The sequence below is a fragment of the Eutrigla gurnardus genome, assembly GCF_963514095.1.
Source record: "Eutrigla gurnardus genome assembly, chromosome: 7".
In the NCBI taxonomy this organism is placed as follows: Eukaryota; Metazoa; Chordata; class Actinopteri; order Perciformes; family Triglidae; genus Eutrigla; species Eutrigla gurnardus.
The window spans coordinates 16,330,080-16,352,789 of record NC_139921.1 but is presented as its reverse complement, the minus strand read 5'-3'; the positions used below and the strand labels follow the sequence as shown (position 1 = coordinate 16,352,789).

General features: G+C 44.6%; 1 protein-coding gene across 2 annotated transcripts; it reads left to right on the top strand.

Annotated features, from left to right (window-relative positions):
• Window positions 1-263: 263 nt before the first annotated feature.
• On the top strand, window positions 264-22,606 carry eif2ak4 (eukaryotic translation initiation factor 2 alpha kinase 4). 2 transcript variants are annotated; one of them, XM_084013940.1, is made up of 39 exons: window positions 264-623; window positions 727-842; window positions 1,862-1,964; window positions 2,033-2,206; window positions 3,292-3,372; window positions 3,491-3,639; window positions 3,717-3,817; window positions 3,917-4,074; window positions 4,183-4,721; window positions 5,371-5,486; window positions 5,697-5,851; window positions 6,311-6,756; window positions 6,844-6,916; window positions 7,000-7,089; window positions 7,173-7,295; window positions 7,539-7,643; window positions 7,836-7,899; window positions 8,568-8,647; window positions 8,769-8,870; window positions 8,974-9,024; window positions 9,114-9,350; window positions 9,595-9,670; window positions 9,955-10,076; window positions 10,362-10,411; window positions 10,654-10,822; window positions 11,367-11,483; window positions 11,632-11,697; window positions 11,796-11,966; window positions 12,058-12,192; window positions 12,382-12,489; window positions 12,839-12,967; window positions 15,715-15,798; window positions 15,958-16,070; window positions 16,163-16,218; window positions 16,678-16,781; window positions 17,251-17,319; window positions 18,117-18,161; window positions 19,058-19,173; window positions 21,177-22,606. In XM_084013940.1, exons 1-39 carry the CDS (start codon window positions 495-497, stop codon window positions 21,232-21,234), a joined length of 4,980 nt encoding a protein of 1,659 aa, XP_083870066.1. In that variant the 5' UTR covers window positions 264-494; the 3' UTR covers window positions 21,235-22,606. The 2 variants fall into 2 exon arrangements, with proteins under 2 accessions (XP_083870066.1, XP_083870067.1); XM_084013941.1 differs by lacking the exon at window positions 264-623 and having other exon boundaries at window positions 825-935.
• Window positions 22,607-22,710: the final 104 nt, after the last annotated feature.

Here is a 22,710-nt window from a genome sequence, read left to right as displayed (position 1 = left end):
GCTAAAGTAGTATTACAGTTTTTACAAGATACAGGGCTGTATATGAAAATTTGAAGCAATAATATTATCCTTAGAGTGATTTCCTGAGGAGGGCAGTAATACGCCTACAAGCGTCTAAACTGCCGGAAATCCAAACGAAGAAGAAGAAGAAAGTCCGGTCGGATTCTACTCTTCATTCCCTTCCCAGCATCATTTTAGTATAAATACTGCCCCCTATCGATCACTTCCTGACAAAGCAACATGATGACGTTTCACATGCGACACAACTTTGCAAGTTGCAACAGCCATGCGCCAGTTGGCAGCACTGTTGTTGTCGCTTATCGATCGAGTGGTCGGTTAGCGACTACTGGGTAGTTTTGAACCAGCGAGTTGTTTCTCTGCTAAAGTTACCGAAGTGAGCGAGGAAGGCGGCGGCGCGCTGAGCGTCCTCCTTCCTGTCTGACGGCTGCGAGCGAGACAGGTCAGCAGGACTGCCATGTAGCCGAGGCAGAAGAATGAGCAGTCAGCACACTCCAGCAGAAGCGACAGACGACTACGCGGCCCAGCAGGAGAATGAGCTGGAAGCACTCGCGTCTATATTTGGAGACGATTTCCAGGACCTGCGGGACAAAGACCCTTGGAAGGTAGCGTGAGGCGTCCCGCATAGTGAATCGACGAGGGGTCAGAGGTGACACGTCTGTCGAGGTGCTCACCCCGCCATTGAGGATTTGCTGACTGTGTTTTCAGGTTAAAAGACCTTCGGAGGTGCACCTTTGCCTTCGACCGAAGGGGCTCAACAACGGACAGAGTTGCTACGTGACTGTGGACTTGCAGGTCAAATGCCCCGCCACGTACCCGGACGCGTGAGTAGCGACCCCTTGCCTTTACGGTTCTCCTCCTGTGATGGAGCCCCAGCTTCCCTCCTCATATCACAGCGTGTCGTTTGTAAAGAGAAAGTGAGTCTGAAAGACTCATCAGAGAAAATGAATGTTCTAATTGTATTCTAACGCCCTGTAGTGGAGCAGAAGAGTAGAAAAATACTTCAGTTTGTGATACAAACATGAAAATGTTCTCACTATAACCCACTATTTTTGAAAAGTTTGGGTGGCCACGCAAAATTTCAATATGGCCGCCATTTTTCGATATGGCTTTTAGTGCCCAATTTTTACATGTGGATGTTGGCTTTGATCATGATATATTTGCTCCCCTGTAAAGCAGCATATCTGGCATGGACAAAGATGGGGCTGTCTGCCTCCTCGTGAGAACAGTTGTTTACTTCAAGCAGACTCACTTTGTGATTGCTGAGCGTTTCGGTTCCTTTGGTCACAATTACCAAGTTTGGCAAAGACATCTCAGCAATCTGGTCTGCAGGAAGTCAATCGGCTCTGCCTTGTTGCTGTTGTGTCAGACGAAGTCACCTTGCATATTCCACCTTGTCCTGTTTTGGACCTGGTTTGTTGTTTTATGCTTGATGGATTATACAAAGACAGCATGTGTAAGTATGGATGTGAGTTGGGACTTCTGACAGCTGTAAAGTTTTCCACCCTCACTCAAAGATGCAGGGAACGACTGATTTTTGTGCTGAAAGACTTCCTGCAGGTCACATTCCCTGCTCTGACGAGAAATGAATAGTTTGGAGAAAAGCTGACATTCTTCTTTCAGCTGCTTCTGTTCAAAGAACTCAAACAAAATGTATCCGCATGGTTTCACATGACTGGGAAGAAAAGAGAAAGAAAAGTGTGGCTTTTAACATTCCAGGGACAACTGCCCGTTAGCCTGATGGTAATCCAGGCACCATCTGAACAAAGATCCAGTGTGGAGTTTTAAATGTCATCTCAGTGATAATTCACTCTAGGTAATCTATGTCTTGTGGCACCAACAGGCCTCCAGAGCTGAAGCTGAATAATGCTAAAGGTCTGTCGAACGAAAAGCTCCAGAACCTTCAGGCCGAACTCACCAAGTTGGCGGCAGAGCGATGTGGTGAGGTGAGGACGTGCAGCCACAAGGAGATACGTATATACAAGGACTACTTTTAACCTTCCTACCTGTCCAGGTGATGATCTACGAGCTGGCGGACTTCGTCCAGGGCTTCCTGAGCGAGCACAACAAGCCCCCGCCGAGGTCCTTCCACGAGCAGATGCTGACGAACCAGCGGAGGCAGGAGGAGAAGCGAGCAGAGGAGGAGCAGCAGAAGATGGCTCAGCGGCGCCAGCAGGAGGAGCAGATGGTTAGGAAGAGCAACGCAAGCCATTCATGCAGGATTAACTTTCATGTTGTTTCTGGTTTGGATTTCTGTGGAGTCGAAACTAAACAATTTAGCTAATTAATAAACGATCGATGCATACATAGACAAGCCACCAGAAATTCTAATGCATCTGATCCAACTACACATAGAAATACAGAATAAGATGCTTCTGCTACACACACTATTGAATTGCTCTTGCTGAAAGACTTCCGAGTGGGAAAGCGTACATTTGTTTCTTGCCTTACCTGTAAGTGCATATGACAAACTTGCTGCCTTAAAGGTCCCATATTATGAAAAACACACGTTTTCTCTGGTCTCTACACTGATAAACTGGTCCTCCCTGAGCCTGCTAACTCCCAGAATGAGGGAAAGAAGTGACTCCTGCATGGTCTCTGCAGCCCACCCACTGGTACAACGGCGCTCCTGCAGGCTATTCAGATTCAGCTCCCGTCATTACGTAATTAAGGGAGTCATTTGTAAGGCCGAACTCCTCTGATGATAGGAGATATCCGAGAGGGGACGTTCATCACTGAGGTGAAGTTCGGTGTGTCCTGCGGTGAGATAGCGGTGAGATAGCAGTGTTTCACAATGTCGTCGCTCACAGCTGGACACGTAAATTGCTCTGTTGTTGGTTGTACAAATCAACATAAGTGCTTATATTCCGTCCCAGCTACAGAAGAACAGAAGAGACGGTGGTTACGTTTAATTTTTAATGATAATGTGCCGGCTACGGTCTGTGCTAGCTTGTATGTGTGTGCTAGCTACTTCATATCGGACTGCTTCAGTAACGAGGGTCAGTACAAAGCTGGCTTAGCCTCGACACTGACCCTCGTAAAAGGAGCCCATTTGAGCTTTTAGACAGCTGAAATTCAGGACCATGGATGGGTTTGGGACAATGAACATGAACATTTTGAATCCAGTGTTGTGAGAAATTGATGAAATCAGTATAATAGGGGACCTTTAAATATCTTAAATATTTGAACCCGTGACGACTGACAGAAGTTAAAGTGGATGTTGACTGATCTACAGGGCATGACTGGTATTTTTATTTTTTTTAATTCTTGTAGGAAAAAGACATCATGGCTGAAATCCAAAGAAGAGAGGATGAGAAGCGAGAGGAAAAGAGAAGAAAGGAGATAGCCAAACAGGTGTCTGAATGTGCTGCACTATTTCTACCCATCTCCACAATGAAGGAGTAATATACATCACCTGTGGAAAAATCAGGTGTTGAAATTTGACCTTTTCTGTGGTGGTTTTTATTCCCAGGAGCAACTTGAGAGCATGGAGCAGCCAGCCTCCAACGCGTCCCTGTTTGGGAGGAGCCCACCCAGCCCTGGTGGAGTGCCTCCCGAGCTGATAGAGGCCAAGAAAGCAGCCGGGAATCGCCGCCGGACTACCTCAAATACACGCCACAGGTATGTAGAAAACCGCCTGATGCTCCCCCATGTTAAAGAAACCTTCTAATGCTTAAAGTCGTCTCTGTTTTCCCCAGACGTGACACGGTTAATGAAGACAACCCTCGCTCACAAGAGCTTCTTCACTTCTGCAGCAGCACTTTTGGGGAGCTTGTTGTCCACAGAGGGAAAAGCTTAGGTGAGAACTGTCTTGAGATGATGCAGGTGGCGCAAAAGTCTCTCGATCCACCCTAGTAACGTGTTTGAACATTCCTGTCCGTGCTTGTGATTCTGACAGGTGTAAGCGAGAGGCTCCATCGTAACGTTTATTATGGATTTGAGGCAAACGCAGGAGACTTTGCTGTTATCTACGAGTGGTCGCTACGCTGGAACAAGAAGATGGGCAATTTTTTCACCAGCCAGGAGAAAGGAAGGATTGAGAACTGCAAAAAGCAGGCAAGCAGATACTATCATCAAGAATTCTGTGGTTAAATAGTAATTTTGGCTTTTTAAGAGCAGAAAAAAATACTTCTGAAATGCCCATTTTTCTGAATTCCTGTGTAGATCCACGGGGCGGAAACTGAGTTCAACTCCCTCCTGCGCCTGGATCACCCAAACTTGGTGCACTACATGGCAATGAGCTCCACGGAGAAGGAGGACTGCCTTGTGGTGAACCTGCTGGTGGAGCACGTGGCCGGCGTCAACTTGACCCAAAGCCTCATCACCAACACTCCGGTACCGTTGGATCAACTGTGCCAATACACCGCCCAGCTGCTGGCTGCTCTCGACTATCTCCACTCCAACTCTGTGGTCCACAAACAGTTGGGGGCCTCCAGTGTGCTGGTGGACTCCGCAGGGAACATTCGACTGACCGATTACAGCTTGTCAAAGAGATTCGCCGATATCTGCAAAGAAGACATTTTTGAGCAAACCCACGTGCGTTTCTCGGAGGATATGACGATGCCAACGAAAACGGGCAAGAAAGGCGATGTGTGGAATTTGGGGCTGATGCTGCTGGCCCTGAGTCAGGGGAAGGAGGTGCAGGAGTATCCAGTGACGGTGCCAGCCAGCCTCCCTGCTGACTTCCAGGATTTCCTCCATATGTATGTATCGCCAGCCTCTTGAGTATACCAGTGTTTCATTATGAATACTATGTCACTGTAGCTCATCTTCTGTATACTTTCCATTAGCGCTGACCGTTTCCCAAAGCTCACTGCAGTGTTTCAGATTTAAGTTTTGTTTTTCTTGACAACCGTTTCCATTCACTCACCACATAATTAAAAAGACAAAAGCAGATGTATTGTTCATTGATTAGTTGTTTGATCTATAAGACATCAGAGAACATCCTAGAAGATCCTTTATTGTTTTGTCTGACCATTAATTCAAAACCTTTTAATTATTTAATTTGCCGAGACCAAGAAAGCAAATTAAATAATTACTCAATTACTGAAATTAACGGTTACATTTCTTTCGACTGACTCATTTTAATTGATTAACTGACTAATTGTTGTAGCTCAACACTGCAAGGTATAATTGCCATGTTGTAAATACATGAAGGGAGACCAGTGACTGCCTGAAAGGGTGGAAAACACATCCAAAACTGAAAATCTGAGTACCAATAATGTGATTTTGTTTATCTCTGTTTTGTGTTGCCAGCAGACCACCAGCACAATGTGGATTTGCACCACATAATAGAGTGTTCCTGTTCTACAGTTAAACCCCCCTTTTATGATACGTTTGTCTTTGTCACAGGTGTGTGTGCCTGAATGATGCTGAACGCTGGACAACCCAGCAGCTTTTAGATCATTCCTTCCTCAAGCCTCCATCGCCTAAAAACCTGCCACAGCACGCGGACACCAGCCCAGAAGGTGAAATGCACATCTCATACACCATGTGTAAAGTGCGCAAAATGTTAGAAACACCTTTTCAAAATGCACTACGACAAAACCATGTGCTACCAACGTATTGTATCATTAAACTAGAGATCTCTACAGGAAAGATGAACCGTTTAAGCAAACGATAAATGAGTCCCAACAAGACAATCCAATAGTTCTTCACGTTTTTGTTTGTCATCTCAGATCTGGCTGCAGACTTTCCGTCATCAGTCATCCCACAGAGCCACATCCTCAATGCCCCGTTCAGCTCCGGAGTGCAGAGGCAGTTCTCTCGCTACTTCAATGAGTTTGAGGAGCTGCAGCTTCTTGGAAAGGGAGCCTTTGGTGCTGTCATTAAGGTAGGCTCTTATTTTTACACACTGGTGGTTTTTATGAGAGATGACTTCAGGGCCTACAAAGCACCTTTTTCTGAACACAATCATCTTTTTCCAGTTTCCAATGAGAAGAGAGCCTCGAGAAAAAGTGCTGCACTCTGTGTCTTTTTTGAGTGCTCTGCCATTTTTGTGCACTTTTTGTGCGTTTTAACTTGAAAAGCATCCTCCGTTGGTGCTTGCAGTGTAATTTTTTTTGCTATTTCAAACAAATCGATAGTAGCCCAAATAGATAATAAAAGCAAAGGGGTGGTGCTAGTCTATGTGCTAATCTAAATTTAAAAAAATGTTTTTTATGAAACACTGGTATGCCCTGCGGAGGCTTTTCTGCCAGAAAAAGCACCATGTGGAAACGGGCCATTACAGAAAGAAAGCCAGCTGGGAAATCGTTGCGTCTCTTCTACTTTCCTTCTCTTGCATCTCCAGGTTCAGAATAATCTGGATGGCTGTTACTATGCTGTGAAGCGCATCCAGGTCAACCCGGCTAGTAAACAGTTCAGAAGGATCAAAGGGGAGGTGACGCTGCTCTCGCGCCTTAACCATGAGAACATTGTCCGCTACTACAACGCGTGGATCGAGCGGCACGAGACGGCCTTGGCCGTGGTGCAGAGCAGCACCGACGGCTCCGAGCCTTGGAGCACCACCGACAAGCCTCCTGAGTGCAAAACCCGCCCGCAGCACATCAACGAGCTGGGCCTCGCCGATGACGTGGAGGCTGTTGCACCGCCTCCGGCCCTGTCGAGCTCGGTGGAGTGGTCCACCTCCATCGACAGATCGTCTAGCGCCAAATGTAGTAGACACCAGTCGAGTGATGAAGAGGACGACGACGACGACGATGATGATGATGAAGATGTGTTTGGTGCCTCTTTTTTGTAAGTTTTTTTTTTTTGTGGCAATAAGTCCAGCAAGACATTCTCCGACAGTAACGCTTGATTTAATTTTCTTTTTTTTGCTTTAAGGCCATCAGATAGTGACTCGTGTAGTGACATCATCTTTGACAATGGCGATGAAAGCCCAGACGAGATGTCACAGGTTTGAATATTTACACTTGATTCAGCCGTTTGTTTGTGGGCATCGGGCACGGTGCAACGAAGAGCTGCTGTTTCTTCTTGCAGGTGGAGCCAAGCAAAAGGCTGATAATTGACACAAGGGAGAGCACAGAGTCGGATCGACCCCCTCTTATAGCGCACCACTTGTACATACAAGTAAGCTTTACCTCCATGCACCATTTGTTTTGTACCACTAGAGGTCTCTGCTTCACACCTAATGTATATTTTTTCCCTGACAGATGGAATACTGTGAAAAGAGCACTTTAAGGGACACAATAGACCACGGCCTGCACCTGGACCAGACTCGTTTATGGAGACTCTTCAGGGAAATACTGGATGGCCTTGCTTACATCCACGAGCAGGTGTATATCTGTGTATTCTTATGTGTTTGAGTTTCCAGCCTCCTATAAAGCTATTAAGTCCATTTGCCACAGAAGTGTCCCATAACATCACACTAAGAAATCCAAGCCATGTGTTTTTCATATTTCAGTGCCAGTTGCTTTTAACATGGTAAGAGCAGTAACATAAATGTTAACCAGAAGAAAACTGTGTCTTCAATCATCCATGACCAAGCACATCTCTTCACCCATCTTCCTCTCTTTTAGGGCATGATTCACAGGGACTTGAAGCCTGTCAACATCTTCCTTGACTCACAGGACCATGTGAAGATTGGGGATTTTGGCCTGGCTACAGACCATCCTGCTAATGTGGTATGCATTCCCCCAAAGCATTATTCAGTTAACTGCTTCACTGCTGCACTGACTGCTTGTGGTGTGGAATTAATGTGAAGGATTCATCACTGTTCTCAGTGCTTGCCTTAATTGTAGCAGCTTGGGCATTTCTATAGCCTGTGTAACTCCAGTGATGTGTGAACTTCTGGAGATACTGTTTATTTCTCCCAGGCTGCAGGTATATGTGAAGTGGAGGAGAACACCTCAGCAGCGATGCCCAAACCGGACCCGACAGGTGCTGAGAGTTTGAAAACGTTCACACATTATAACGCTGGCTTGTCTGATGAGTAGTGGTGACCCCTGAAGAGTCAACTTATTGATCTAAGATGCCTGATTCCACTGCCAATCTCACAATCGAGTTATTGCAGTAATTTAATAAAGGATAATTCATTAATAACAACATGGCAATTTAAAAATCACAGAATAGGCCTCCATGTATTAATACATTTATACATGAGAACGTAGCACTGTCAGATTAGAGGCACTTACAGCTTCCCCCCCCCCCCCCCTGGATTGCTCCAATGTGGAAAATGAAATTATTACTGAAAGTTCTATTTACAACCGTGTCTCTAAAGATGTCAGTTCTGTGTCAGTACCACGGACAGCGATGCAGCTATACAGGAAACAGACACACCGTGCACACAACAAACGCAGCTGTCCATTATTCTGAAACAACAGTGATCGGTCAGATGTTGTTTGTTTAAGCTTTATGTATCTCTAGAAAAATAGTAAAAAAAACAGAGGGGGATCATTGAGCAAGAAAATAAGACACAATATGACGATAAGTCGGCTATAGGCAAGACTCTGATTTGATTATGTAAATTCTTAGTTGAGGACACCCCTGATGATATGCGTGTTCTTTCCTGACACTTCCTGTGCTGCTTTTGCATCACTATTTAACAGGTAACATGACCGGCATGGTTGGGACCGCGCTTTACGTCAGTCCGGAGGTTCAAGGAAACACCAAAGCCACCTACAATCAAGTAAGATTTCCTCTTTCTATTGTAATGTATGATTTAGGCTTGTGCGGTTGCCTGCATGTTGTCCTTGCTCTACCACTGAGTTTTTGAGTATCCGTTATTCATCCATTCTTTCTGTCCTCAGAAAGTTGACCTGTTTAGCCTGGGCATCATCCTGTTCGAGATGTCCTACCGGCCCATGACCACCGGGGCCGAGCGCATCTCTGTCCTGAGCCAGCTACGCGTAGTACGTCCATGTTGAGGACTGGGAGCAGTCCATGTAAGGAATTTATGCTGCATGGAGGTTTGAAACTGGCCTGTTACTTACCTCCTCTCTTTTCATGTTGCAGGAACCCATGAACTTCCCGGAGGACTTTGCTGAGTGTGAGCAAGGAACACAGGTGAGGATGCTGTAGCGCAGCATTTTGATATGAATCTTTTTTTCTTCCGTGTTCTCAGTCTAACAATAGAATGACTGTCTCTCTGTTAGAGGAAAGTGATTGAGTGGCTGTTGAACCACGACCCCGCTTTGCGGCCCACCGCCCAGGAGCTGCTGAAGAGTGAACTGCTGCCTCCACCACAGATGGAGGAGTCGGAGCTGCACGAGGTGCTGCAGCACACCATGGCCAATATCAACGGCAAGGCCTACCGCAACATGGTGGGCCAGCTGTTCGCCCAGAACACCTCTCCGGTCATGGATTACACCTTTGACATGGACCTACACAAGGTATGGCTTTGAATGCAATTAAATGAAGCATGTGCGGTTTTAAAAACGTTTTGCAAGGCCAGAAAGTTGCATGTTGTTCCCCTCTGTACCTGAAGATGTCACTGCAGACATATGAATGGCTGCAAAAACCCCTTAGTGCTACTTAACTCATCTGGTCTGTATAAGCAACCAGCAGCAGGCCTGGTAGTGCTTAATCGATGTCTCCTGATCCCTAACAGAGGCTGTTTGTTTGGTCTCCCTCCAGGGCAGCTTCAACTTCAACAGTGCTAAATTGCAGCAGCATGTGTATGAAACAATCACCAGGATCTTCAAGAGGCACGGTGAGTACACTACGGTTGTTTGGTGTGCGTGTGAGTCTTTGTTGACTCTCCACTGCGAGCCACTTGGACTCCTGACCCGCTGTAAGCCCCTTCTTCTTGACCCCCCCCCCCCCCAACTAAACAATAAGCGCGCTGTTCAGTGCAGGTGCTAGTTTGTACACACTGCTAATGATATCCAGCTGTACTTTCTTCGGTTATGCCCAGTTTGTATCTGCTCATATGAATCACCGAGGGTGATGTTATCTTATGCAGATGTTGATGGAATACACAATGTTTGCTTTCAGGTGCGGTGCGTCTCCAGACACCACTGCTCCTCCCCAGAAACAGGAAGTTGTACGATGGCAGCGAGCTGGCCTGCTTCATGGACCACAGCGGAATGCTTGTTACACTGCCCTATGACCTCCGAGTGAGTCTTGACACGCGTGGGCACACAACACAGGCACCGGGGGGCGCATGTCTGCACTTGCATGCAAACACTAATTATACGACTATTTGCATCAGCACATGCAAACACACACACACATAGTGTGAGGCTGCAATCAGCAGCCGCCTGGAGATCCTGCTGCTTCAGGAAACCCTGAGGACTAAATGGTTGTTTCCACACTGTGATTGATTACAGCCTGGTATGTGCTGACTTCACTGTCATTATACGAGTGCAGCCGATATCTCAACTCTCTTTTTTACTTTTTAGATGGCGTTTTCAAGATTCGTCGCTCGCAATAATATAACACTCCTGAAGAGGTAGACGTTAAATGATATAGCACTTTTTTGTATGCCATCCTTGATTATAATGATAATAGTTATTTGTTAGCTAAAAATGTTTTAATGGTCTTATACAGCATTTATGTGTCACTAACTTATTAGTAACTTATAAAGTGACTGTTTCATTTGGTAAAACTGTTTGCAGCCGTGCATGAATTCAAAACTGACATTCGCGTTGAGAATAAACCCAACCGTCTCCGTTTCTCTCAATCTTTCTCAAGGTACAGCATCGAGTGCGTATTCCGTCAGAGGAAGCCGGATCGTGCGCACCCAAGGGAGCTTCTGGAGTGTGCCTTTGACATCATCACACCCGTCACCAACAGCCTGCTCCCGGATGCCGAGACCATTTACACCATCTGTGAAATAATCCAGGAATTCCCCGCACTCCAGGTTACCAACTACCTGTGTTTTTGAAAGGATCTGGCGAGCTGACAGGTTGTCGGGCTGGATGTGTCATTGTTCTCTCTTTTCCAACGGATTGCCATCATCGCAACCTGTCCCGTTGTTGTGTTTTCCCCTTTTCACTTCCCACTCAAATTCCTTACATACCGAAGTACGTGGAAGCCTGACAAATGTACACTGTATTTATAATTTGCATTGTCAATCTGTTAAGCACCGCTCTGTCCACTTCCTTCCCTGCTTCCAAGTACAGTCCATTTCCTGTCCACACATCCCAGTGCTGCATTAGTCCCCAGTCACAGCTCTCCTTGCATGTTACTGAACCCAGTCAACCCGGGGTCTGGGCCACTGGTTCGTCTCTCATGGATCCTGTCTGCTGTGTGTGAAAGCGTTTAAGAATATGGGAATGAGAGGGCAGCGGGACACAACAGTCATTATTCACTGAGGGGCTCATTGTACAGTAGTACTCTTCGCCGTGACTGTAATTGCAGCTGAGAGGGTTAAAGGTGTGTTTGCGTGTGTTTTGTGACCGCAGGAAAGGAACTATAACATTTACCTGAACCACACCAGCTTGTTGAAAGCCATCCTGCTCCACAGCGGGGTCCCTGAGGACAAACTGAGCCAGGCCTCCACGATCCTGTGTGAAGCCATGGTCAGTGCGGGTCACATGTGCATCACAGATGTTGTTCACGTTGCGTGACTGTTGTTGATACGCTGGTATGAGCATATATAACGGTGTTCTTTCTAAATATAGCGGTGGTAACATTCCTGGTCCCTTTTTTTTTCTGTTTTTGTCCCAGAGTGAAAAGCTGACCAGACGTCAGGTGGAGGCAAAGTTCTGCAACTTTTCACTGTCGACCAACAGTGTGAGTCCACTGGGTGCATGAAACTCCTGTGAAAATAATCAGTCCTGCCGCGGCACACTTGTTCTCAGCCGTAAACATCTCTCCTCTGGTGCGTCCAGTTGCAGACGCTGTACAAGTACATAGGACAGAAGGGGAATCTGCAGGACTTGGCGCCACTGCTGACATCACTCACCAAACAGAAGACCGCCGTCGCACAGCTGGCGAAGCAGGGTCTCAAGGACCTGGAGGAGCTCACAGGGCTGCTGCATAGACTGGGCGTTAAACTGCAGGTGATTTGGATTCTGGGTAAATGACTGTTCAAAGAAGAGCTACGGTGTATTTTTTCTCCCTTTTTTAACACAGACGTATCATCTCTTATAGGTGGTGGTTAACTTAGGCTTACTGTACAAGGCGCAGCATCACTCCGGGGTCTTCTTCCAGTTCGTGGCTTTCATCAGGAAACGCAAGCGAACTGTGCCGGATATAGTGGCTGCTGGAGGGCGCTACGATCACTTGGTGGGTTTTCTGCCAAGTCCCGACAAAAATCTGCAGCTGCTATGATTCCACACGTGCATATATGTGAACCATATTTATTCCAGTCCCCCATACAGCTCTCCAGTCTGTGTCCCATTAACTCCATATGAAGCCATGTTGGTGGTGCCTTCTCTGTGGTAACTTTATGTGCTTTGTTCTCTGTGCTGCCAGATCCTGGAGTTTCGAGTGCCAGCTTCCACTGTGCCGGGGCCCTCTGCAGTCGGGGCCAGTGTGGCAATGGACAAAGTCTGTGCTGCTATGGCTAACATGGAGGAGCCAGTAAGAGACACACACACACACACACACACACACACACACACACACACACACACACTGGGATCTGACATTCCTCATTATTGTAATGAAGGAGCAGCAGACAGCTACATATTTAATGATGCTTCATTACAGCAGTCGGCTGCCACACAGCCACTTTTAGAAACGCGTAAATCACTATGATCACTGACTCTTTGACGCCATGGAGTTATTTTTGAAGGTGCATCATATTCTGTATTTGCGTGCCCAGAAAACCACATTTAGTTCTCAAGACAGAGAGTTATGTTTACAGATCACTGAATCATTCACTATATGATAGCATTTTTTAACATATTCTATTTTCCCTCTATATCAGACATCAGTGAGCTCCTGTGATGTGCTTGTGGTCCCAGTGGGGCATTCCTCAATGTCCAGGGCCATCAATGTGGTCCAGAAGCTGTGGAGCACCGGGGTCTCTGCAGACATTGCCTACGATGTTTCACAGGTGAGCAAGCCCGCCTGATAAACCTGCAAACATTTTCTGAATGTTTTCTTTTTTGTTTTAGCATTTTGAAGCCTCCACTAGAGTATTGCGGCATTTCCCGGCACAGTAACACCTTCATCAGTAACACCTCATCTTGGGATCAGTGGAATAGTTTGAAACCTTTAGCAGAAATGTGTATCCTGTCAACCGTGTATGCGTGCGTTTTCTACATGAAAATATTGCACCACATTGCTTCTAGTGGTCGAAAATGTCACATGGTACTCTTTTTTTTTTACATAAAGTGTCCATTTACCCACAGATATGCCCATTTTTGCTAATCCCATGCAGGGTTGGGCATGTCTAAATGGGAGACTCTTGGGTACCTAAAGAACCCATTTCATGCAGTTTTGGACAAAAGCCCCAGTTTTTGGCATGCAGTATACATTTATCATATTTTTTCCTATTTGTAGTAGTGTATGTATTGATGTTCATTTCCACGGTAACTTGTATCATGAAACGTTATAACCACAAACCAGAGACCCAGAGCATTCAGAGGATGTATGGCTTCCCTTGGTATTTTGACAATAAGGGGGTTTGTGAACAGTTTCCAGAACAGAAGTGCATTTTTTTTTATCAATTCTCGTGGGTCTTTTTAAAATATAGCAACAAATGGAATCAACCCAAATACTGTTGCAACAACTTAAAAGACGTAAGTGAACACAGGGCGAGCCATCATATACTTCTATCATAATATTCTAAGCCCTTTACAAATGATTTCATTCAATTAATTATACAAACCCCGCTATAATGAATCTTCAGGTTCCCAGCTTTCAGATGAAGTTAAATGTAATGTAAATTAAATGTAATCAAATTAAAAAAACAGTTGACAAAAGATGGTGCTGCCTGTGTGGTAGAGAAAGAATAATGTGAAAAAAACAAATTGATACATAAATAAGGATTAGTTCTGTAAAAATGTAGTGAATTATAATCGAGTCACACCCGAGCCATTAAGGCCCCATTCTCAATTCATCTCAGCTAAAGGAAGCAGAGTCCACTTCTCACTCTTTAGACTGCCTTGTCGTTGCAGAGTGTTACGCTTTTATTCTGCCCTGCCGTCAGTGTAAAAGGCTCACCGAGGCGGAAAGGCATAATGTAAAATATTACGCCTCTGAGACGGCAACGGAGGCAGCTCAGAGCTGAGACGAGTCGATGCGGCGTTCTTCGTAAACGCTCCGACCCGCCGAGGCGGAAAATGCGTGAGCCGTTGTGTAAAATGAGTGATTGCCTTCTTGTCCTGTAGTAACTTCATCTCTCCTAGAGAGGGCAACACCTGACTTCCATTCTTGATCAGCTCAGCTGTCGGCAACTTACTTATCGCGACAGCATCAGAAATGGTAAAACATCCCAGAGAATGAGATGCACTTTGTGGTTTCATTTGAAATCGGCTCACGAGCCATATTAGGACAATACGACATGGAGTCCCCTCGGCTATAATCGACTCAATCATCTGTTATACAAGCTTCCTATAAAGGAAGGTCAAGGTCTTGTTGAGCTGAACAGTTGAGTCCCTTCACAGTGAAGTTATTTATCTTGTGGTGTAAACTCCTGATGTCGTGCCTTTGTCACATTCTCACATCCCCCCCCTCCCCCCGGCACACTGCTGTGCCCACATCTAAATACGCCTTGTGTTATTTCTTCCTCCTTCACTCTTCGTGACCCATTGTTTTAGCTTCCCACTTCTGCAGTAGATGCGTGTTTTGCTTTTAAAACAGGACGCGAGTGATTGGCCACCTTCATTTCCCCAAACAAGTCCTTATAAGTGTTTAGGAAAAGGTTGAGTTTGGCTGAAGACGAGCGTTTGTGTGTATTTGGTGATTATGTATGCAGGCGGTGCCTTGACCAGTGGCAAGATGGGGAGAACACCTTGTTCGGACCTCCTCACTCATCGTTCCCTCCTTGGCAGACTTTTTTGTTAACACCTTTCACATGACGGCCTCTTAACAAGCCTGAATCTGCAGCTTTAATTCATCTACGGCAGACAGTTCCACTCTTTTAGCTTTTATTAGCCAAATATGGCAAACCTCTTCCACACATTGTCAGCTTAGGCATATGGCCCAGAGCTGCCCACTGGGCAGTGGTTTACCATTGACTTAATTTGATCTGTCAATAAGAAATTTTTAAGAAAAGAAGAAGTTTTAGTTTCAACATGATGGCAAGACGAAGTCTTTCTCACTCACTCACTCACACATGGATATATATATATATATATATATACATACATACATACACACACAGTGTCATGGTTGAATGCTTTACCTGAATACACATTGGATTTGGTCATGACTCACAGCGTGCACTCACACTCATTCCAAGCAAAACTCCACTTAAAGTGACTGCTGCTGTAGGAGAAGTTTTGAAGCCGTCGGCCACCAGTGTTCCCCAGAATGAGCCCTTATATTTCAAAGTTTTTTCCAAACTAAACATCTCACTTGGCCCATGATTCTTTTAGTAATTAATGGACGTGAACACTCGTATGACTGCAGCAGGATTTCAGTCTGCTTCAGTAAACGCCTCCCTCTAAACTCCCATACAGGCCCTCTGGCTGGAATCCTCAACCCACAATGGTGAACATGGGGAAAGGTCATCATAAAGCCACTGCAGCAAGAATATTTTATTTTTTTAATGCACTCCTAGTTCATCTGAGTTGCATCACCACTCGCATTCTGTGTGTGCCAGTGATTCAGCCTTTTGTCATTTTGTGTGTTTAGTCTCAGGAGACGTTGCTGGAGCACTGCAGGCTGGCTGGCATCAGCTTCATGGCCCTCGTCTCTGACAAGGATGTGCATGTGAAGGTAAACCAGTGCAGTATTCATTTACGTTTAACGAAGGTAGCTTGTTTTTTTTTGTTTTTTTTACGTAGTAGCATTCCAGATTATGTTTTCCAAGCAGAAGAGAGAATTCTGGGAAGGTTTTGTACAGCAGCACATGGTGAAGTCATTTTCTGCCTTCAGGTCAAATCCTTTGAGAAGGACAGACAGTCGGAGAAACGGATTCCCGAGACCGAATTAGTGGACCACATCATTCAGAAATGTCGGACCAAATTTTGTGAAGAAAGAAACATAAGGTAAAGACATTGTGGGTTTTAATGTGCTGCTCAGATGTCTGAGTGATGTAAGGGGTTTGTTCTTATATAATGTTGTCCTTGTGCCCCTGCAGAGAAATCTCTGAAAGCATGTGTCAGAACCCTAAAGGATCGCTGCTCAACACCACAGGTCTGATTAACACTTACTCTGTGTCGTCAGCCTCCATATACAGCTTCCAAACTGTGTGTTTGTAACCATGTAGTCTGACGCCTGAAGCAGTCACGCCTCTGTTTTTATGTTGCTGTTTTGACTCCACCAAATTGCTGCAATAAAAGTGTTAAATTATGAAATTATGAGAAATGGTGTGATCAACGTAGCATCAGCAAAGTATGACTAATCCTAGTGTTGCATGTTCACTCCTGGCATTTAACTGGGTTGTTACCCAGAGCGATGTATGATTAGTGTAATAGAAGAAAAGTCTTAAAATTCACACCAACTTCTGGCATCAGCACAGGTCGCCAGCAACCTGATTTAATTGAATAACAAGGTGCGATTTAAAGGTTGGATATTGGAAATGTAAAAAAGTCGTATAATTGCATGAAATGTGGAAATGGTCTTTTTTTAAATTTTCTTTATTTCTGTCTCCAGGCTCTTCGGAACAGCACGGGAGCAGCAGCACTACGAACATGAATGTGAGCATCATCAGCCGGGAAAAAGTCTCCTCCAGTGCTAGACGACGATATGAGACTCAGGTTTGTGACACACACACACACACACACACACACACACACACACACACACACACACACAATAAATATATATATATATATATATATATATATATATATATATATATAGCTGAATATTTGTAGATTTCTAATTTTCCAGGATTTGGATCATAAGGACATCCGGCTGTTCACCCTTTTGATAAGAAAGCTGAGCATTATCATACCCATGAAAGAAAGGGCTGGAGTTATGTTGGCTCATTCACCCATAACCAACAGTAAACATGTTTTTTTCCTCAAGTCCTTACTATGAAATTAGTCGCGGTCTCCCTGCCTTTATTGGAGTGTTTGTTATTAAGAATATGGCGCCTGTAACTGGTTTGCTTCTAAAATGACTGCGTTTGAAGACGGTTATTTTCCTGCCAGTTCATTTGATCATGGGAGCCACTATTATTTCTCTTTCCACTCTTTGTTCCTCTCTTACTCCCTCTTTCAGATCCAAACCAGATTACAGAATCTCGGGAGCAATTTGCAGAACAAGAGCAATGACATTGAGGTTCTGGCAGTAAGTCAATTGTTTGTTTACCCCCTTATCCCTCCCAATCCCAGCTCCCCTTTTCTGCTGCTCTCCCACCTTATCTCTCGAATTCATGTGTGAAATCACAGGGCGAGGAAAGCGCTTTTGATAGCTAAAACCGCAAACATCACTGGGAGCAGCCCTTTTATAGTTATTCGCCTCGTGCTAAAATCCCCTGCTGGACGTTCAGATGGCTGTGAATCCATTCCAGTCGCTACAGGACAATGAACACTAAACAGAAGGCAGTCACCGTGTCATTTTCGGCGGATGTAAATGGCTGCCATACTGAGTTTATTTGTGGTTGTGTTGAAGATTTATGGCCAGATATTCTCAAAGTAAATCATCCCCGCTTGTCTCGTTCACCACGTCGCCGCATATTCCAGATACATTTGTCATCCCCGGTGGGGTCTGGACTGCATCAGCGATGCAACAGTAAGTACAAGTTATTGAAACCTGATCACATTGATTCCAGTGAGCAGTTGCTTGGCCGTTGCTTGTCCGTCAGTCAGACTGGAACTCATTTTCCAGTGATAAACCCAGGAGGCCGTTAGACACTTCCTGGAAAAAGGGAGACATTGCTTCTGGCCGGACAAGCTTATTGTGAAAGTGGAATTATGAGTAATTTACTGAAGTGGTCTGCATTATCTTCTGTTGAAAGAATGACAGCGGGTGCAATAGTTGATATTTGTAGCGCGATTATTAATACGTTTGTGGAATTGTTGCAACACCAGATAAGGCTCCATTGTGTTTCTTTGGTGTTACCCAGCTTGTTTTGTATTCCACAGGTGGACCTGCTGAAGGAAACTCTGATCAACTTCCTGTCTCTGGAGGTTGGTTCCCTACTGGCTTCATCAAGGCCGTTGCAGAGTTAATAAAAGGCTACATTCTTAATGAAGGGTGGGAGGGAGGAGGGAAGTGGAAAGAACAGCCAATAGAGGTCAAGATCCTAGACAGGAAGAGGGGATCCCGTCTGCTTCCTTACAGTCCTGTTGAGGAGTGGAATGAGGGAACACCCTTGCCTTTCTCTCCAGCCAGGGAGATCTGCTAAAAGAGTCTCGCGCTCCTTTTAACAAGGCTCACATATGAGACAGACGCATACTACAGTTAACAAAACGCGTACTTAAGAGGTGTTAACATTCACATTCCAAACTCCTGACCAAGGCTGCACTCATAAAAACCCCAGTTCCTAGGAGCAGGGGTTAAAAAAGAAAGACTTAAATTATATTGTGCTAAGAAACATGAAGAAAGCTGGAAAACTCTCTTAACACCGCTGTTCTTTAAGCAAAAGCCTCCACTCCATAAATGAATGGGCCACCTATACAGTTGACCCTCCCAGCATGTGTCAAAGAAAACACATTTAGTATATAAAACGCATGACAATACACAGTGAAAGCCAGGCGTGCAGGAAAGGCCTGTTTTAACTATGGCAAATTCCCCCGAGTCACACAAAGAACCAGGGGACTAGAAACCCACTGTAACTGGGCCTTCACTGCCCCACTACACTTGACATGCAAAAATATACTCAAGGCTGCAGATGAAAAACCCATCATTCCTCCAAAGTGTCGTCTACTCGCACCTCGCGAGGCGTCTCTTAAAACGATTCTGTTCCAGGTTTGGCTTGAAGTCGGTGAGCTTCGTCTCTGTATTGCATGCAACGTCGTGTCACCTAGCCGTCACGCTTTGGGATTTTGTTGCATTAACCCCCGCGCTTTCCCTTTCTTTCCAGTTCGATAGCGAAGAGCAGTTCAACAGCAGCGTGCAGACTCTGCTGTCTCGCCTCCCCAGGCAGCGCTACCTGAAATCCATCTGTGACGAGATCCACCATTTCAAAATCATGAAAAAGTGAGTTGGGTGCCTTGAATGTCTACAGAAGTTTGTGTTAATCCATCTAGTCGATCTTGAGAGAATTCTCTGGATAAGTTTGTTCTGATAGGTGTGCTAGATAAAAACTCAGGGGATCAACAAAATGATTAGGAATCTGAACCCAATTCCATGGCAATCCTATTCATCCAGTAGTTGTAAAGACAGCAGTTTATCCAATAGGTGTTTATTTCAAACAGAGTCAAAGTGGTGGACCGATCCCACCAATATAACTTGAATTATTTGATTAAGTAAATAACACTTAAATTAATGTAGGGAAGAATCTGTCATTTTTAATATTCTTTTAATGCAGCAACAAATTGGTCAAAAATTAAACAGGAGTTAAAATTCCATAATGTAATATTTATAGTATAAAAACAGAATTTTATTGGAATGATTGGCCCCATTGTCACTGATTCCAGAATCAGCTATTTGAGTCGGTATCGGCCAGATATCTGATATTGGTTGTCAGTGCATCCCGACGACAAAGAGGATCCATTCCGATCAATTCTAAAACGGTGAAAGCTCTTTTTGAAAGAGCTCCATTTTAACAACACATCCTTGTCTTCAGTGTCACAATGTTTCCCCCTCAAAAGAAACAGCAGGAACTTGCTACTGTAAAGACATTTCCCAAGAAACCGTTGTCGTCGTCGGAGAACGGGCTCTAGTGAAAGATGAGCCGGAGACCCCGCTGCCTCGCCTCTCCACTCAACACACGTTTCCATCCACTGCTGACTTGCTATTTTGTATTACAATGAAACCTGAGGCAAACTGTAGGATGCATTAAAAGACCACTAAAAAAAGGCAGACTTCCATTTACGGGCAGCTGCCACTCCAAAGCTCCCGCCGAGCTCACACACTCCAGGTGTAACGGTGACAGGCGGCCCTTCAAAGGGAGCTGTAATAAGGATAACAACTGCCTTGCAGAACATCAAATCCTCAGCTGATCCCATTTCCTGAGGTGAAATCTGGAGAAGGATTTGCCCTTGTTTGGTCTTCTGCTGTCGGTCTCCTAACACCCAAGTTGATTGACTCTGAGGCTGCTGAGGGGGGAGGCGGGGGGGCAATTCACCCATTGCTGTGGTTGTGGATGGAGCGGTTAATATTCCCAAGATTCCCAGCAGAAGGTTTTTTTTTTTTTTTTTTTTCAAAGCCCAGGCTAAATCCTCAGCGTTTAAGCATCTAGAGTAATGACGCCTTTGAATGCCCGTAGAGAGAAACCCTGTGAGGGATTCAGTGGATTTTCTGTCATGAATGAGATGTAACAAACAAACCAAAAATCAAAGCTTCTCTCTCTGCTTTCCCCGTCCGCCTCTGCAGAGCAGTTGGTTTTAATTTCCTGTCTGGAAGAAAAAGTCCCCACTGATAAATGAGCACACAGAGGCAACAATGGATATATTCAGCATGTGTTTTTATGTATTTGTTTAGTTGTTTTCATCGACTGTGGGGCACAGGCAACCGAGGCCAGATGAGTGGGCTGATGCAGTCACCTGGCTGCAGTAAGACCGTAAACTAAACTCATCCCTAGGGCTTCCCAGCCACGGAGCTTTCCTTTCAGCCAAACCTACTGTTGGCAAGACCTGTATGTACTAACCTGTATCTCCAATGGTGCTTTAACAAGTCTACAGCCATGCTGGCAGCTCTGTGAGGTAACATTACTCACAAAGACGTCGCTAGCATGAGAGTATCCGCAATGTCCCCTCAGGAAGAATAAGATGCAGCTAGGATTGGCTAACATCTGGAGTGTACCAATATTTGAAATCATAATACAAATAAATGGAGTCATTTTTACTTTCTTTTTTGGAATAACTGATGGGTTATGGGAGTCTTGGCCGGGTTGAAGCCTGTTATTTTAACCAGAGTGACCCTTTTCTATCTAGAGAAATCTTAACATCTTCCGGTTTGTCCTGATTATGAGACGTCCTATTGGGAAGTTTTATATTATTGTTTGACTCTTATAACAGCCAGATGTCTTCCTCTCACAGGGTGGCGGTGGTGGTCTTGTACAGCTACAAGGACGATTACTACAAGATCCTTCTCTGAAATCCAAGAGGGAGCAATGGCCTGCTTTGGGCTCCCAGAGACTATTTTCGTTATCGGACCTACAGAATATGAAGATTGACTCGTAGCTTTTCTTTTTTTTGGAAAAGCGAGAGCCCCAAAGACTCCTTGTTTACCATGTTGAATGGTAACTTCAATCCAAAAACCATAACTTTCACCAAAACCTTCCAATGTGTTGTGGACAAGAGTTTCACTTGATTCATTGCCTTAATAGAACTATGAGAAAGTGAAAGAGGACCGGCTTTTTACTGAAGATTATGTGTCAATGAGGCAACAATTTTACCTTTCTAATCAGGATTGATGATAAGAATAAATCTCCTTTTTCCTACATGGAGCTGGGATTTTGTGTTTTTAATAGTACGTCTCATTACAACAGTCATTTGGTGATTAATAATCTGCATATTGACTGTGGAATTTTGAAAAGTCAAATATCACTACTGTCTGAAGGCTTGGTGTTGAAATAAGACGTATTCCCTGCCTGGGAAACTGACCCTAATGTTGACTTTATTGATCCTTCCAGAGAAGCTTCCTCACCTTGAAGTTTATGAGCAAGCTTTGACGGACAAGTCAAAACAACAGCACAGTCTGCACTAAGGATTATCCAGGTCTGGCCTGAGTGTCGTCGTCAGTGTTTTCATATAATTGGATAGATTGGTCTACTTGCTCTCTGCTAGCAAGCAAAGGGGACCCCCCTCACAAACAACCCAGCGCCACTAAACACATCTGCAAGTGTTAGTGAGATGAGAGAACAGGGGAGAACCATCCGATTTAAAACAACTAAGAGAACTTCGACAAACACAACTTCAGACCAGATGTGCGAGAGCCCGCAAATCTGCGAGTGAAGTTAAAATCCAACTAAAGGATACCACCTTGAATGACATCACTCGTTCCTCCGAGCCAGTTAAAGTATCATCCGTGCTGGCCAGATTGTTTCACACATTTATTTAAAATAAGTGTAAATGTTACAGTTCATCATCTAGGAAACATATTTACAGGTTTTGCAACAGTGAAATAAATAAGTTTGTATAGAATATAGCAGATAGAAATGGTAAATAGTCTACAATGTACAGCAGCTTTGGCTACCAAAAGTTCATTTTTCCAAAAAAAAAAAAAAATCTCAAACTATAGTTTAGTATTAATAAATAAAGCTATGTGAAAAAATAAATAAGGTACTCTTCTGTCCTACTAATTTAAACTACTTTTTTTTTTTACACATAGATAGAAGAACAAAGAATTGCGTAAGCTTTTACAGTCACCTCTTCATTTTAAAGCACATGGTCATGATTCAAACAGACACAAACCTAGAGTTACTAAAACACTTCAATATAAATTGGTCTCCAACCAATTTTGGCATCGGAAAGTTCTTTGTATTGAGAAATTGGCAATGGATTGAGAACGCTGATCCAAAACCTCTTCCTATGAAACCCCAGTTTGTTTCAAAATGCTTCTCAGATTCTG